The sequence below is a fragment of the Punica granatum genome, chromosome 4 (genome assembly GCF_007655135.1).
Source record: "Punica granatum isolate Tunisia-2019 chromosome 4, ASM765513v2, whole genome shotgun sequence".
Lineage (NCBI taxonomy): Eukaryota > Viridiplantae > Streptophyta > Magnoliopsida > Myrtales > Lythraceae > Punica > Punica granatum.
In genome coordinates this window covers 17,812,218-17,827,922 of record NC_045130.1, presented here as the reverse complement: position 1 = coordinate 17,827,922, position 15,705 = coordinate 17,812,218, and the positions used below count along the sequence as shown (strand labels likewise).

General features: G+C 38.8%; 2 protein-coding genes across 3 annotated transcripts; both read right to left on the bottom strand.

Moving 5' to 3' along the window:
• LOC116203946 lies at positions 1-5,398 on the bottom strand. 2 transcript variants are annotated; one of them, XM_031535936.1, is made up of 4 exons: positions 3,693-5,398; positions 1,697-1,958; positions 730-874; positions 1-644 (listed from the first exon to the last, which is right to left on the bottom strand). In XM_031535936.1, the coding sequence occupies exons 1-4, from the start codon at positions 4,805-4,807 to the stop codon at positions 565-567; spliced, it is 1,602 nt and encodes a 533-aa protein (XP_031391796.1). In that variant the 5' UTR covers positions 4,808-5,398; the 3' UTR covers positions 1-564. The 2 variants fall into 2 exon arrangements, with proteins under 2 accessions (XP_031391796.1, XP_031391797.1); XM_031535937.1 differs by having other exon boundaries at positions 280-874.
• Positions 5,399-9,880: 4,482 nt separating this feature from the next.
• On the bottom strand, positions 9,881-13,596 carry LOC116204884 (casein kinase II subunit beta-1-like). The gene is made up of 5 exons (XM_031537237.1): positions 13,103-13,596; positions 12,051-12,269; positions 11,050-11,159; positions 10,787-10,952; positions 9,881-10,553 (listed from the first exon to the last, which is right to left on the bottom strand). The coding sequence occupies exons 1-5, from the start codon at positions 13,329-13,331 to the stop codon at positions 10,423-10,425; spliced, it is 855 nt and encodes a 284-aa protein (XP_031393097.1). The 5' UTR covers positions 13,332-13,596; the 3' UTR covers positions 9,881-10,422.
• Positions 13,597-15,705: the final 2,109 nt, after the last annotated feature.

The following is a 15,705-nucleotide window of genomic DNA, read 5'->3' as shown; positions in this document are numbered from 1 at the left end:
TGGTCTAATAAGATAAATTTATAGTAAATATTAAGATGACTTTGTAGATGAAGAGTTGCCTCAAGGATGACAACGACAAACCTCGACCTCACCCTTTGTGTAGGCTAGGAGAAGTTTGACGGTACGACTACTGAACCATCCAGCTGCACCAGTCAGACTATCTGCTATCCCATGGTACAAAGCCCAGCTTGAAACTGCCTAAGCGCCTAAGGAACCCCGAGAAAACCTCTAGCGAAACGGTGATGTTTGCACCGCCACTGGACCACAATTCCTTAAGGATGCATTTAAGTTTTGAGCAGTTTCACTGCATTCCTCGACTTTTAATTGAAAGGGCAGGCCGAGCAGTCGCAGATTCACTTTGGCAGCAAACATTACAGGCTGAGTGAGCACATACACCACAACTAGCTCATCTTTTATTACCATACTAACCGCAAGAACAGTAAGACAAAAGATCATCTCTTGCTCCCCCTTCTCCCAATACAAAGACAGTGGGCAAAACCAAAGGAAAGGCCTACCCGACCATATTTTCTCTGTGCTCCTCTTCGGGCAATTTCCTCAGCCAACTTATCCTGCATCGTGGAAAGAAGGGAGAACTCCACCACGGCCACTGACCTGATCTGATTCGAGCATACGAGGAATGCCTCCTGGTATCTCATGAAAAAGTGAATCATAAGGAGTGTCCATCTGCAATGAATTAGACGATTGGAATAGGAATGTTGTCACCATTACTTTTGTACTGCATTTGCTTCTGAACAGCCTTCACTGCTGCAACCCTAGCAGCATTGGCAGATCTATTTGCTGCAGTGACTGCCCGGTTCACCCTCTCGTCCACTTTCGCCACATCATAGGCTCTCTCTGCTGCTCGCCTTGCTTCCTGATTATCATCAAGATAAAATTTCAAGTTCGTCAGGAAACTATTACTTTCATCTAGTACTCTCCATTGATTAAAAAAAGAAAACGACAACAACAACTACACAAGTCCCGACTCTGCCTCAGACAAAGCCACAAGGAAGGAAGCACAAAAGAGTACAGTTGATTAATTATTAAGTGTTAAAATATGAATACATATATATATATATATATCTTAAAAAGTCAACATTAGAATCAATTGTCAGTTTGCACTTTACAAAATGGCCTCTTCATTAATCAGTAGAGATGTCTTTCTTTGCTTTCTGAAAATCTTGAAAAAAAGGGAAAATCATATATGTTTCACATATAAAAGCATAAATCAAGGCAACTTTCTGCAAACAAAAGGACCAAGGCTCCATTCCATTTCTGGATAACGTGGATAACTTTCAACTCTTCTTGTAAAAGGAAACCCAAAAAAAAAAAATGTCTCATATTTGCACTTTAATATTCTGATTGTTCTATATAACAGAGAGCTGAAAGGTTTATTAACTCCCTACAGGCCTGTCTGATTCTCGGGAAACTGAGATTTCCACTTTATTTTTCTCTTTCAAGAATGAGAAACATAAGGATAAAATAAATGCGTTCCACTACACGGAACACGTCACAGGATGTGGGATAACAGAGCATCTGGTCAAGGTCAGTCCAACAGAGTAGATGTTTAATTTCTTTTCAAGGACAAAAAGAAAAAGTAAAACCTAAAACCATGTAAATATATTGAAATCATGGAATCAAAACGATGATCAGATATCCCTAAAAGACCAATTTTTTATTTTTTTTAATGAATTACCTGTACTACGTTCAGAACTTTAGAATGATAAACAGCGACAGGAGATACAGGAGCAGTGGTGCTCTGCGTGCTTGGAACATCAAGAATCCCATTCTGCCAGTGACCTGATTGTGTTTCTCCATTCCTAAATGTGTACATCCCAAGGCCCTGTCTTCTTCCCTCATGCCAAGCTCCCTCATACCGATGCCCATTTGCAAAGCTATATACTCCAAACCCATGCATTTTGTCTGCAAAATATTCTCCTGCATATCTGTCTCCATTCCTGTGGAGCGAAAAAATCAGTAAGCATATCAATCCAGCTTGATATTAGATAATAATCTGAGGATATTAGTAATAGAGATGACTTATCAATTAGAAAATCATCAAGCATTCACAAAATTTTTCCAGAATATTCAAGACAAAGTATTGCATATAATATCATATGATGCAATCAAATGAAACTACCATTATAGCTCTCAGCAAATATGTAATAGTAGGTTGGTTTCACTAAGGTCAGGTTTGGAAAGACTGAGATTGAACTATCAGAGATCTAATACCAAATTTTCTCCAATAATACAAAATTCAAGAACCCCATCTTTCCCAATGTTGGCCAGAAACTTTTGGGCGGCAGTGTATAAATAACAAGTATGATCTAAATAATGAATCAGCTAACATTGACACAATAATTGTCCACGACATCCTGTCTTCAGCATAGTGTGACATGAAGATCTGATGACCAGTTGAAAACTTTTTCACTATTTCCCGAATGCATAATTACATCTTCTTGAAAAGCAATCCAGTACACCAAGCTTGGAATGGGCTTGCACAGTAAAGACTCCATCAAGCACCCAACGGATACAAGTCCACGTCAGCCCACTTCGTTGCGCTCAATTGGGTCACAAGCTCGTGTTACAAAGCTCGGAAAGCAATCACCAGGCTAACATGATATAAAGAATATATCTTTATCTCATAATTTCCACCAAACAAGGATAATTCATATCCAGCAACTTTGCTTAGGAGAATTTTTCCTGATGACCCACAACCTAAAATCATCGAACCAAAAGCATCAAAGCAGATTTCTTGGATGTCCAAACCCATCGGATTAAAAAAATTGATTTATTGATCCAGTGACATGCCTGTACAAGACTGTTTAAAGACTGTTTTCAAACTTCCAACTTCCAAGTATCACCCATGACGCTCAATCTGCAGTCAGTCAATTTGCAGTGGGAAGGAAAGAATCCAGGCAAGATCATTATATTGTTCTAAGTTCCATATTTCAAATGCTAAGAGATTGCACAATACTTCTTATACGATGACCAATAATAGATAATGAATCTTTGCTAAGATTTTAGCCACCACTCTAAATAGTGAACTCTGAATAAGCACAATGAAACGACTTAGCACTACAATGCTCTATCTACTTAAATATGACATGAGAACAAGCAAGGCAATGCCCGACGAGGAGAGAAAGTCAAAGAAATATGAAAGCTGCAACCCAGAAAAATGAAATAGCCCTCGAGTGTGTACTATCTTCAAAATAACGTCATCATAATTATCACAGACAAATTTGTGCTAGTTCAAACTTTGGAGTAGAAGAACCAACAGTTATGCCTCATTTGCTTTCACCTCGCTAAACAGATGGTCTAATATGCATTCAGATCATGAATATGATAGCAATACAAGCAAAAAGAGCATCGGCTGTATCGATATTCATCCCTAACCTCGAAACAACACTTCCCCAAGAAATCTTAATATATCTCTGTCCAATTTAATCGCACAATACCCAAATGAAAAATTACAGTTGATTGATCCAGTTCCAGTTCCTGATAACGTATAAACAACAAAACAGCGACATGGCACCACAGCCAAGAGAAACCTCAGAATCAACAATCAAATAATCTATCTTGGGCTAACATAACATCTTGACATACATCATACCTAGGCAAAACAGCAATATCAACTAAACTCCCATTAGATAAAGATATGCATCAACATAATCTTCCTTTGCTGAAATTACCTGAAATGGTAGTGGCCAAGCCCATGCTTAACGCCCCACTTGAACTCCCCAACATATCTGCTCCCATCCTCACAAGTGTGAACACCACACCCATGGCTCTGCCCATTAGACCACTCCCCTGCATAAACATCCCCTGTATAAAACCTGTAAACTCCATAGCCATGCCTAAGACCCTGACGGTACTGGCCCCGATACCGACTCCCTCTAGCCCAAGTCTCCACTCCATATCCATCATACTTGCCGTCTACCCAATCGCCCTCATACCTCCCGCTCATGTAATAGTAGTAGACGCCGCTTCCTGAACACTTGCCCTTATGAAACTCGCCCTCGTACACGTCACCGTTGCTGTACACCTGGACCCAGCACCCCGAATTCACCCTCTTCTCGAGTTTCGGGCGGGAACCAATCGACCAGAACACCGGGAGAGGCTGCCCGGGGATCGAATTGGAGGCACTGAGCTTGATGGGGAATGAGCGGGCAAAGAACAGCCGGATGGAGGGGAGCCGAGGGAGGGCGAGGTTGAGGGAGAAGAGGAGGGCGGCGGAGAAGGCGAAGGCAGAGAGGAAATCAAGGAGGAAGGAGTGGCTGGGGTGGGAGACGAGGAAGTAGAAGAAGGGGAGGGAGAGGAGGAGGATGAGGCGGAGGTGGGCCCGGAGGCGACGGATGTGCTTGAGCCGACGGACAAGGCGGAAGGCCGACGATTTCGCGGCGACCACGACCGAGAGCGGCAGGAAAGGGGCCTTATGGGGCTTGCGATCGGGCGGTGAGTGGTGGAGGCGGTAGAGGGTGGGCGACTTGGCGAGGGAAGAGGGCGTCTGGGTCAGAAGGGGCCGCTTGTAAGGAGTGGACGGAGGGGCAATCGGGTCATTCTGCACATGAATGGCGTAGTGGTCGTGGAGGTGGTGGTGGATGGAGGAGGGCGGGGAGTTAAGGGTCGGGATGAGGTTCTGGTGGTGCTGAGGGGACGGGGGAGGCGGCGGCGTGGCGTGTTGGTGGTGGTGGTGGTGGTGGAGGTTGAATTGCTTGGTGGGGTAGGAGGAGGGGATGGGGTTGAAATCGGAAGAGACGCCGCTGCTTTCTTTTCCGATCTGTACCTCTGATTTCTTCTGATGCATTTACATAAACAAAATCCCCACGAAGGAAAAAAAAAAAAAAAAAGACAGAATTGAAATTTCTCGAACGAATTGGGAATTGATCAAATCTCAGGCTACTGCTGCTGTTGGGGCATGGGCATCATTCTTCTTCGACTTGTTCTCGGGATCATGATCGACCCACATTTGCTTCTGCTGCCGAATTGCGGTTCTGGGGTGGGACCTTCCTCAAAATTCGATCCGAATTGACGATGTGGGGGGGTATCGTTGCTCTTCCCCTTTTCGGGACAACGAATGAATCAGCTTCCCTGTCTGATGGGCGCGTGTGCTCCTAAATCAATCAAATCGGCTATGTCGGGGGAGGTGAAGGAGGACTGTAAATAGAAAGTGGGAGGAAAGGGAGAGGAGAAGAGGGTATATAGGGGGAAGGGATGAAGATAAGAGAGGAGCAAGCCGAGGTAGAGGAGGGAAAGAAAGGGCGGTGCTTGTTCGCGTCGAGGTTAATGGTGACTGATTGCGGAGAGATCGACTTTGAAATCAGAGAAGCACACACAGTCTCTCTCTCTCTCTCTCTCTCTCTCTCTCTCTCTCTCTCTGTTTTTTTTTTTTTTATGTGTGATATGAGATGAGAGAAATGACGAGGAAGAAGAAAAGAAGGGAAAAAAAGAAAATGATGAAAAAAAATTAATTAAAAATAATAATAATAAAGAAAAATGGCGGACACTGACGTCATCAGACCGGGCTGTGATTGGACGACAACGCCGGTCCCACTAATAGTAATTGTCCCCCGGAGTCTTCGTTTTTCGCTTTTGCACCATTTTTTTTTCCTCTCTCTTTTTTTTTTCCTTGCTTATTTTAACTTTTTAAGGCAAATTTAATTCCCGTTAAATGATGATGATAATCCTCCGTCTTTCATGCACGCGTTGAGTTGAGGGGAGCCCGTGTTGCTCCTGACCTGAGAAAGTTTGCCGGTCCACATGTTTTGACACTCGATGCCCAACCGTGGAATTTATCACTCATATCATGCACGGTATTGGATAATCGCAATTACTCGTTTTATTTTCATGGAAATCATTCCCCATAAGTTTTCAAAACTCGCGTACCGATTATAATCTCTATAATATTTGATATGATTAGTTGCATTCGGGGTTCTTAGGCATATCTTTCGAGACGATTGATGGTTTTCCTCGCGTTTATTCGTAAGCTCTTCTCATGGCATGCCATATTCTTGTGAATGGGAGTAATCGTAAGCTCATGTAGTGTTTGATCGAATATGAATTCGAAAAGAGTTAGGTCTTTCCCTTAATTAGACTCTACACATGCAGTATGCAGTGTTGAACGATTTCAAATATAGCGTGGAAAACCAATTGCCCATATTAATCGCAATCTACCTTGCTATGAATCGTGTCTCTTGAATTGATTTGACTCAGTGATGAAAACGGATCCAGGAAATGATGAAATTAGGGGAATATTAAAAAAAGACTATATAATTAAGCGAACATATAATTCAATGAGGAAGATTCCGACTTATAATTCACTTCAATACTTGAAAATGTATGCCAAGCCAACGTCTATTATATATTCTATGGGAAAGGAAATATCAAGATTTTGAAACAAAATTGGTAACCATACGAATTTATCGAATATATCTTCGAAGAATTAATTACAGGTGATCATTAACTGGCCCATGCCTAACTGGTGAGATGTTTAATTACTAGCTAGTAACAAAGAATAATCGATATTTTGTACGTTTTCCCATAAACTTCCGACTTTTCGAACTTGAACGTACTTATAAACCCTCATGGCATGTCAAAAATTGGTACTCAGTAATTACTACTAACCCCGATTAGAATGACTAATTCTAGTAAAAAAAACGGTGCTTCCCATTGAAAGTGAAGAAATTTGCGTGCAATTATTTTTTAAAATGTTGTGAAGATTTTTTTTGTTCTTTGGAATTATTATTATTATTATTATGTTTGTTTATGTCACAAGTCACGCTAGAGGATACATGTACATTCGGTTAACCTACGAAAACCTCTCCTAATACATATGCAAGCCTTGTACGTTCAACATGGGAGAGTGTTGTAATTTTCTGAAAGTTGAGGGACATGTATATAATTTACATACATGCCTAATTTATAATTATATCTAGAAAATAAAAAGGAATTGTTTGGAAAAAAAGGAAAATGTGTAATTGAAAGGCGGAAAGCAAGATGCGGAATCTTTTGAAACTTGCATCTCTATAAATTATACGGTCGCATATCATTTCATTCAATTTTAGATAAAATAATATCCTAAGCAAAAAATAAAATAAAATAAAATAAAATCATACCAAGGAATGGCCAAAGAAAAATAACATAGCATCAAATATTGTCTAATAGCACAAGGGATCACGGTAATATATTTGGTGCTTTCAATTCAATTATATAGTATTTCAATGAAAATATTAAATACTATTGTGCATTGTTGATATTACAAATAGTACTACTTTAGACGAAGTGCTAAACACTCGAACTTATTAAATATGAAATGTGTCGCGACTATTCTTTGTCTTGATAGAATTTCACTCCATAATAATGATAAAAGAAAAGAAAGGCTTTCATCTGGTCTTATAAAGAACATTACTCTGCTGTCTTAGCAAAATCATAATACATTCTTCTCATTTCTCTAACTCGGGCAGGTCGGTAGGTCCTGCACTTTCTTCTCCCCCCTTCTTCATTCCATCAGCAGGTAAAATTCGGGTCATGGTGCGAGTATGGCAACCGATCTATCTCCGTGGCAAGTTAAATATAAAGAATATCCATCCATGCTTGACCTAAAAGATTCATAAGATAAATCTCCTAAAGTTTGGTTTCAAATAAATTTGAACCCGAATCATTCCACGCGATATGGTGCTGCAATTCTAATTACAGCAACGTGAGGGGGGATCTTTTGGGTCTTTCTTTTTTCTCGTTCCTTAATTTATTTTGTGTCGGATAAGGATGATTATGATAAATATGTTCTTATGAGTCCATGAAAAGTAATTATCTTTTTTCTTTAGCTACCACATTGATTCATGGACATAATAAGAGAGAGATTGAGAAACGGAAGGTAAAAAAAGACTATGAAAAATTATAGTGACGAGAATTGAATCATATATATATATATATATATTTAATTTCTTGATTCTAAGGTCGAGGATGGATACACTTGAACCGAATTCCCTTTCTAATTATATCTGGCCGAATACATCCAAAAGAATTAATCTCGATGTAATAAGATTCAAACTCGATAATACCATCTTATTATTATTAGTATGTACATGAATAGGACGTCCATAGAAAATATCTTTCTAGGCCCATCATCATCATCTTAAAGCCAATAATTAATCGATTCATCGCCTACAATTAATGCAACCTGGACCTCATGACACATGCGTATCTATATAGTCAGCAACCTTTGTATGGAAAAAAAAAATGCCAAGGAGAAAATGACGATTTAAACAAGTCAAATCGTATGCTCTCTCTCTTTCATATAGTAACACCTATATATGGATTGCATTTGCTTTAGCTTTCCAATACCGGTTGGGTCCATATAGAGTTTAATTTTAAGAGGTTGAAAACAAATATATAATAATTGAAAAGATTTTTGTGAATGTATCTATATTATCACGTTGTATTTTTTCTTTACAGTATATAATATATTTTTTTGCCCATATAATCTTTTTTTGAACATTTTACGATTTGCTGAGTTAAGGAAAAAAAAAGGTCAAATCGTATGCTTTGGAGCCGGAGTGGGTGAAGCTGACGTCGCGAGAAGACTAATTCAAAAAATGTCCATCAAATGATATTACTATTGGAAATTGAGGTTTTTTTTTAATCGTATATAACCCGAGATATGCGTATTATGTTAAAAATATTAATGGTATGATTCTGTACCTAGCAAAGGAAGGTAAAATTTTGGTTGATCGAGTAATTAGATCGGTACGGAAGGAGACATATTTTATATCGATAGAGTCTCGAAAGAATACACGATGAGGCAGTCCCTTTCTCGCTTATAGATTCTTTATATGGCTTAATGAGGTGGTTTTAGTGCGCAACAGACAGCAGAAGAAGATGATTTAAGCTCCTTTCGACACTAGAGAATATCGCCTCGCCGGATTTGTTAAAACTTTCCATGTACATATATGTATCAAGAAACCACCTAGCAAGTTCTTTTTGTCCGTTCCTTGTCGTGTCCCTGCCGATTTAGCTTGACAATGGAAATATTGACGAACCACAATAATATATAGTTATTCCCAATCACTGCTCTTCATTAACTTTAGCTAGCGTTCCGAGAGAATCTAGCCATTTAGTCAGTTTATAACAATCTCTATGAAGCAAGGGGGCAAAGCTTCGTAGACAGCTTCCCCCTCATGTAGTCGCCAGCCTTCCCCAGCCCCCCCTCTTAGTCGCTTCTGGCTAACCTGCAAGTGAATGAGCAAGTGAATGAACAAGCCATGTTCCTCAAAGGAGTGACCATTTTTGTTTTCTTCCCTTCTCCTATCCCTTCAAAAGCCCAGAGGGACTAAATTTGATTCAAGTCGTCCCATCGGTTCATATGTCGCATTATCCGATCAGCTCTCTTATCTCTATTAAATGACATAAGGAAAAATTCATTAGGCTGTCTGCAGTTTATAGAACGCTAAATCCAACCGAGTAGAAAAGTTTGGGGTCGAGAAAATGAGTGAGTTAAGAACTAATGCAGAGCAGCCCCAAACTACCCAGCTGCAGGCAGGGAGTCGTGATTCACGAGCAAAGATTGCAGACTTAGAGCTAAACCACATCAGGTTCGGGCCATCATTGCGATTCACGAGCAAAGGTTGCAGACTTAGAGCTATACTACACCAGGTTCGGGCCATCATTGCAGGACAAGTGGTGAATCTAGGACAAGAGAGTAATAGAATAACAGAAATGGACTTGAAACATGCACAGCGCAGGAACTAAAACAGGCCTCAAGTTTGTTCGGTAAGTCAACATTGGTACATTCTTTCTCATATAGAGTCCGGAATTTGAAAGCAATCCATCAAAACTCGAGATTTCCATGGCGGAATTTGAAAGAGATCCATCAAAGCTTGAGTTTTCCATGGCCAAGACAACTTTAAAACATTATCACATGTTTAGTACAGGAGCAAAGAACTAAAAGATGAGCAAAGAACAAAAACAGCTCCCATGTGTATTACCGGAGCCATGATCGGATGTACACATCGACTGGAAAATGACCACAAAGGTTCCAACGGCTTAGGCTGGACAGTGTATTCACACGTAACAAACGCATAAGAACAATTATATTGATGACTACAATTTAGATCATAACAAACAACCTCCAAAAAGATAAAAAGCCAAAAGGAGGGGTGATAAACTTTTCAAAAGAGCAAATATATGAACTATCTTGTGTGGGAACTCTATTCCCCCGAATGTTACACTTACAGACATATCCTTGCTCCAGAATATTTGGATGCGGAACACTTTGACTTTGCCTGTTAGACCCGCCGTTGTTCCAATCGAAGCCAGTGGAAAGAACGCAGCGAGATGAGTGGATGGGTTTGAACGACTCACGCAACGTGTGGGCTGAAGTGATATTATCCCCAGATACATTGCAACTTCACTGGTCCAGTTGTGTCAAGGCTTGTGAATCTTGAAACCAAAGACTCTGGGAGCGTAGGTCTGCACTGTCTTTTGAGGTTTTAAGTGCCCATATGTCATCAGGAACAAGTGCGGGAATGTAGTTCCAAAGTAAGCCCCATCAAGATCTTCTTGAGTCAAGGAATTTTAGAGACAAGAGTACAGACATAAAATAAAAATCACAAGCAGTTCAAGTTTACTGTCTTAAGGAAATGATCATATTTCCTAACACCTGCAACTTCACAATTTGGTAAATCTACATTATAATCCACCAAGACAATTCAGTTGAGATGAAAAGATGCATAAAATGTCAGTTGTGCGAAGCTATAAGCAATGGGGATTTAAATTTTATGAAGGATACTGCCTTGGTACTTGGACCTGGGGTAATATATGTCCTCACATTTAGGACAATAAATCTTTACTGTACTAGAGCGGGGAATGTCGGATTGACCAACTGGAAGGCAAGGTTGGGCACAGCAATAAACTCTAGGGCATCTGCCGAACTCGTACTTTTTGTACTTCTCCAACTGCACAGCACAATAAAAGCATCATCAATGACCAAAGCAAGCAGATCTATAGAGAAAGTTAGCCCATGGAAGACAACTCTGAATTTAGATCTCTTACCATTGTAGCCATTCCCTTGCTTGTCAATATGTATCTAACATGAATTAGACCGTAGAGCATCTCCGCGGCTGATTCAACCAATTCATTCTGTTCTTCAGTGAACATATCACCTGTGCATGATGAAGCATAAAGCACGTTGAAAATACTACAAGCAGCACAACCAAAACCAGGAGTGCATTTTTTTTTTTTAAGAATGCTAATAGCTCAATTCAATCATTAATTATATCTGTCCACTTATCAGGTTTTCTTTTCAATTCCTGCTCCTAGAAAGAACCTTCCTGTCAATTGAAAACACTTTTTCAGATGCCAGAACTCAGAAATAAAGGTTTGCTGGTAAAAGAACGCCAACACAAACACCTGCAGAGAATGCAAGTAATGGAAATACAAAATGTCATGGGACCATGACCACTTAACCTATCACAAATAATTTAACCTGAATTATTTAAGGAACACGGGACCAAGGAAGAAGGCACCTCATCTAAGTCAGGATGCTTGGACACAAGATTATTTCAAGAGAAAGACCTATTTTTAGTTAGATGAATCTTCTATCTGAGAACCTTTTGACAAGTTTAACCAAATAAATGTTTGATTGTGGATGCACTTATATTCAGCTTTTGAAAGAAAACTGTTCCATCCAGGCCAAGCACTTCATGCAAGCAGACCAAAGCATATTCTTGGCAGAATTTCAACATATTCTCAGTCCCATATGTTCCGAGCAACCAGTAATTAACTACTTAGAAAGCGAAATCTTTTTTAATTATCTTTTAAAAGACCTAAAAAGGAACACCACCAAAACCTCAGCTAAACCATCACAAATTCACCAGCACAAATTGAACGAGTAAATATGACGATTGGCATCCTCTCCTCCACAAGGAGCTAATTTCAACATTCTATTACCAAGAGTTAAATGATCACAAAGAAATTATCTTAAGTAAGCTTCTCACGAAAACTAGGTTTGAACCCATAGCATGCATGTCAACAAAATGGATATATACACTTACCATGAGAAGATTCAACGTCAAGAATCAAATCAAGTGCATAATCATAATATGGAACTTGAGCACTCAATCCACAAAGATTGAAATCATCTTGAATGTATTCATCATCTACTTCACAGAAGAACTCATTCCCTCTCAAATTGCAAAACCATGAGATCCACGACGTGTCATCTGCATCCGAACCACTGACATCTGAAAATTCACTATCCGATTCAGCTTCATCTGCATTTGATATATCAGGATGGCATTCAGTAAACAGAGATGATTAAAGAAAACAATCAATACAGTATACAAGGGTGAATTCCTCATTTTTCATTTTGTCCTCCTTACTTCCCAACTAAATTTGCATTTAGCTATCAAGACCAATCTAGAATGGCTGAACACTCCAAGGAGCATATTTTCCAACCACAACTAAATTTATATTAAATTATGCACAAGCATTGTTGGTGTCCAATTGCCTGTGTCCGATATCACGAAGTTGTAGAGACAAGAAATTCATGAACCGAAGAAGACAAGCAGAACCATAATTTGAAAATGAAAATCCGACAGCCAGTGTACCAGTAAAGCATCTCATAGTAGAACTCCCAACTTTGCAATAAAAAAGGGCCAAGGCAAGCAATTCACTGAACCTAGGATTAAATTAATCATCTCCCGAAAGAGGGAGCAACCAAGTACATTGCATTTTGCACCGCCATTATTGATCTCACTCAAGATGTTTAATGCGATGCTTTCAAATAAGAAAAATCTCAAAGACAAAGCGAACGTGTCAAGCTCCAGAAGAACTCAAAATCAAGTCATGCAATCCCTCGAAATTACACCATCTAAGTGGTAAACAGTAACCTACAAGACAAGCTTTTTAGTGTTCCTAGTAGCGCTAATACACGCATGTAGATAACTATTCCTGTCGTGTCCAGCCCAACTGCTGAGCGTCGGCGTTGAATTTCAAAGCAGAAGATGCAAATGCATAAATCTAACAAGCTCAGGGCCATGAACAGCCACAATCCATGAAAAGCCACTACTGCATGAAAACGGAGCAAGGGGGCAAACGAACTGACCATCTGAAGCTTTGTTCTTGGAGAGAGAAGAGGCCCTAGAATCTCGGTGATCGGGCTGAGATTTGCCAGTGGAAGTAGATGGCACAGAGATTCGGTCCCTGTCCTTGTCTTTAGCCCTGGAAGTGGAAGGTGAGGACTTCTCCAGCTGCTTGTCGAGCGCATCGTTGATGATCCTCCGCCGATCCACCATTTCCGGCCTCGAAGAACCGCCTCCCCGGCTGTACATCATATCCACTCACCGCGCGAAGCTATGGCTACTGAATCGGGGAATGAATGAAGAGAGATCCAGAGAGACTGCACGAGCTGCTCGGGACGGCGGCCTCCGGCGGCGGTCTGATACGCGAGGGTAGCGACAGGGAGTAGAGGAAGAAGGTAACAGAGTCGGCGAAATCGAATCTCTAGGGTTCGCGGGGAGAGAGAGAGGAAAACAGCTTCTGTGCTCGCTCTCCTCTCCTTTGTGTCGTGATATTTTGTCGTTCACCGTTCTTCTTCAGATATTATTTTCATTCATTTGCAGCTTGGAGACGTACCAAAATGGGTCTTCCTTAAAGAGGCCATAACGTTTTATCTTCTTATTCAATAAGGTCAATTTTTCCTTCTTTCTCTGGCTTTAATTCTGTACAAAAAAATTACTTTAGATAGTCGAAATTCAATCTTTGCTAATATATAAAATCTAATTTTACAAAAAAAAAAAGAGAGAGTAGAAAAGTACTTATCAAACGTCCGGTCGCACTCCGAAAAATACACATTACATGTCTTAGACTGCAATGGGAATTTCTATTTTGTAAGCATAATTAATATTTAGTAAGATTTTAAGAAATGAAAATTGGTTAAGGTAAAATTTTGTAGCCACCAATGTAATTTTCTCTAACAAGTCAAATAGATATTATAAATAATGTTTTTGCTTATTTTAATGTTTTGATTTCAATCATTTATTTTGATTTCAATGGTTTTAAATTATTTATCCCGTATACTTTTACTCACCCGGAAAATCAATAGTTATTTCGCAATAATTTTGCTTCTGTACTTTTCAATTAGTGAAAGCACTCTCGAATCAAGTTGAAGTCTTGTTTCTGGCCATGACTATTTCATGTTCTCCTCCTGAATGGTATTGTAATTCACGCAATTAATCTTCATTCTCTCCAATCATTGATAATTATCAGAATAGAAATGCTCAAATTTCTCATGATTTGGCTTTAGACTAAACCTAGAAATTAGATTTCCGTTTTTCTCCCCCAACTAAATTTGAACGCAAACCATTTTTAACACAGAAAACCACACCATGTCTATTCAATTCTTTACTCTAATTATATGGGTTGTCCCATCTATTTTCACATTACATAGAGAATCATGAGAGTGTTGAAGATAGTAAGGTCAAATCACTATAAATTTTCGAAAATACTATGAGAAGTGTCAATGGTTGCAAAAATATATTCACTTTAATCCCACTTATATTGAAAGAATACAATGAATTATTATAATATGGAACATAAATTAAATTTGGAGGGAAAGAAATCTTATATCAAAATAATTTGATAAATTAGATATTAGGTGTTAGATACATCAAAAAGCAATAAAAATAGACAAAGAAATGTTTTAGTACTTCATTTCACACCGATTAAAATCCAATTTCTTTTAGAAATGAGATATAGTGCAATGATACAAGCCGTCGCTCGAAATCATGAAGTTTTGGATTCGATTCTCGTCAATGGGGTTTCCGTATCCCTTTATTTAGTTTTATTATTTCTACTCTTATATTAAACTTTAAACCTCTCTTATAATAATAATAATAATAATAATAAAAAGCCCAATTTCTTCTTTCCCCTCCCTTTGCATATGGAAAGAAGAAAAACCCAACTTCTTTGTCCTCTTCTCCGATAATTGAACCCACAGCTAAAAAAGATGTTCCTTAATTCCCCTTGCACCTCTTTGCTCTTGTGGCTGTGGCTCGATAATCCATATTATATTTCAATTTTCGAACACTTCTTAATCTCATGTGTTCTATGGCCTCGCTCGCACCATTTTTCTAATATAATTTATATGAATTTCAATTTTTCTTTTTGTTCTTACCTTTAATTATCATTAATCTCGTAAATAATGTCAATAATCATTGGGTCATAAGACGAGTTTAGAGATAAAAAATCAAAACCCTGTAAGTTTGGGAAAAATTCAAGATTTTGCCTCAAAACCAGTCTTAAACTTGTTAAAATCGATATTTTATCATAGCAATAAATAATCTAAACTTAATTTCTAGTCTAACAAGTAATACGGGTTGCCTTCATTCTCTTGTCATTTATCGATCCCTCCAACATTACTCACTCAGTCAGCTCTCATTGATCCAATATTTGATTGATTCTTCCTTTCCTATAAGTGAGTTCCTGATGATGCATTGATTTTTTTTTTTAGAATTATGAATTTGTAAGCACTGCAAATTAATTTTATTGGACAATTACTCCTAAAAGATTTATATGTGCAATCTTGATTTATCTTTGATTATTTTTATAGAATTTAGATACTACAGTATGGTGCATTAGCCTTTCTTTAAAAAAAAAAAGAAAAAAAAAAGAAGTTAAAAACTTATAATCTTATTAACGGGTGGAATG

What these genes read in the sequence shown, in the direction of transcription:
- LOC116203946 (XM_031535936.1), bottom strand. Translation starts at nt 4,807, where the DNA reads ATGCATCAGAAGAAATCAGAGGTACAGATCGGAAAAGAAAGCAGCGGC. An exon ending in CTTGGCCACTACCATTTCAG is followed by an intron (nt 1,959 to 3,692) that starts GTAATTTCAGCA and finishes TTCGCTCCACAG; the next exon opens with GAATGGAGACAGATATGCAG. An exon ending in AAGTTCTGAACGTAGTACAG is followed by an intron (nt 875 to 1,696) that starts GTAATTCATTAA and finishes GATGATAATCAG; the next exon opens with GAAGCAAGGCGAGCAGCAGA.
- LOC116204884 (XM_031537237.1), bottom strand. Translation starts at nt 13,331, where the DNA reads ATGATGTACAGCCGGGGAGGCGGTTCTTCGAGGCCGGAAATGGTGGAT. An exon ending in TGACGTTGAATCTTCTCATG is followed by an intron (nt 11,160 to 12,050) that starts GTAAGTGTATAT and finishes CATCATGCACAG; the next exon opens with GTGATATGTTCACTGAAGAA. An exon ending in GCAAGGGAATGGCTACAATG is followed by an intron (nt 10,953 to 11,049) that starts GTAAGAGATCTA and finishes TGTGCTGTGCAG; the next exon opens with TTGGAGAAGTACAAAAAGTA.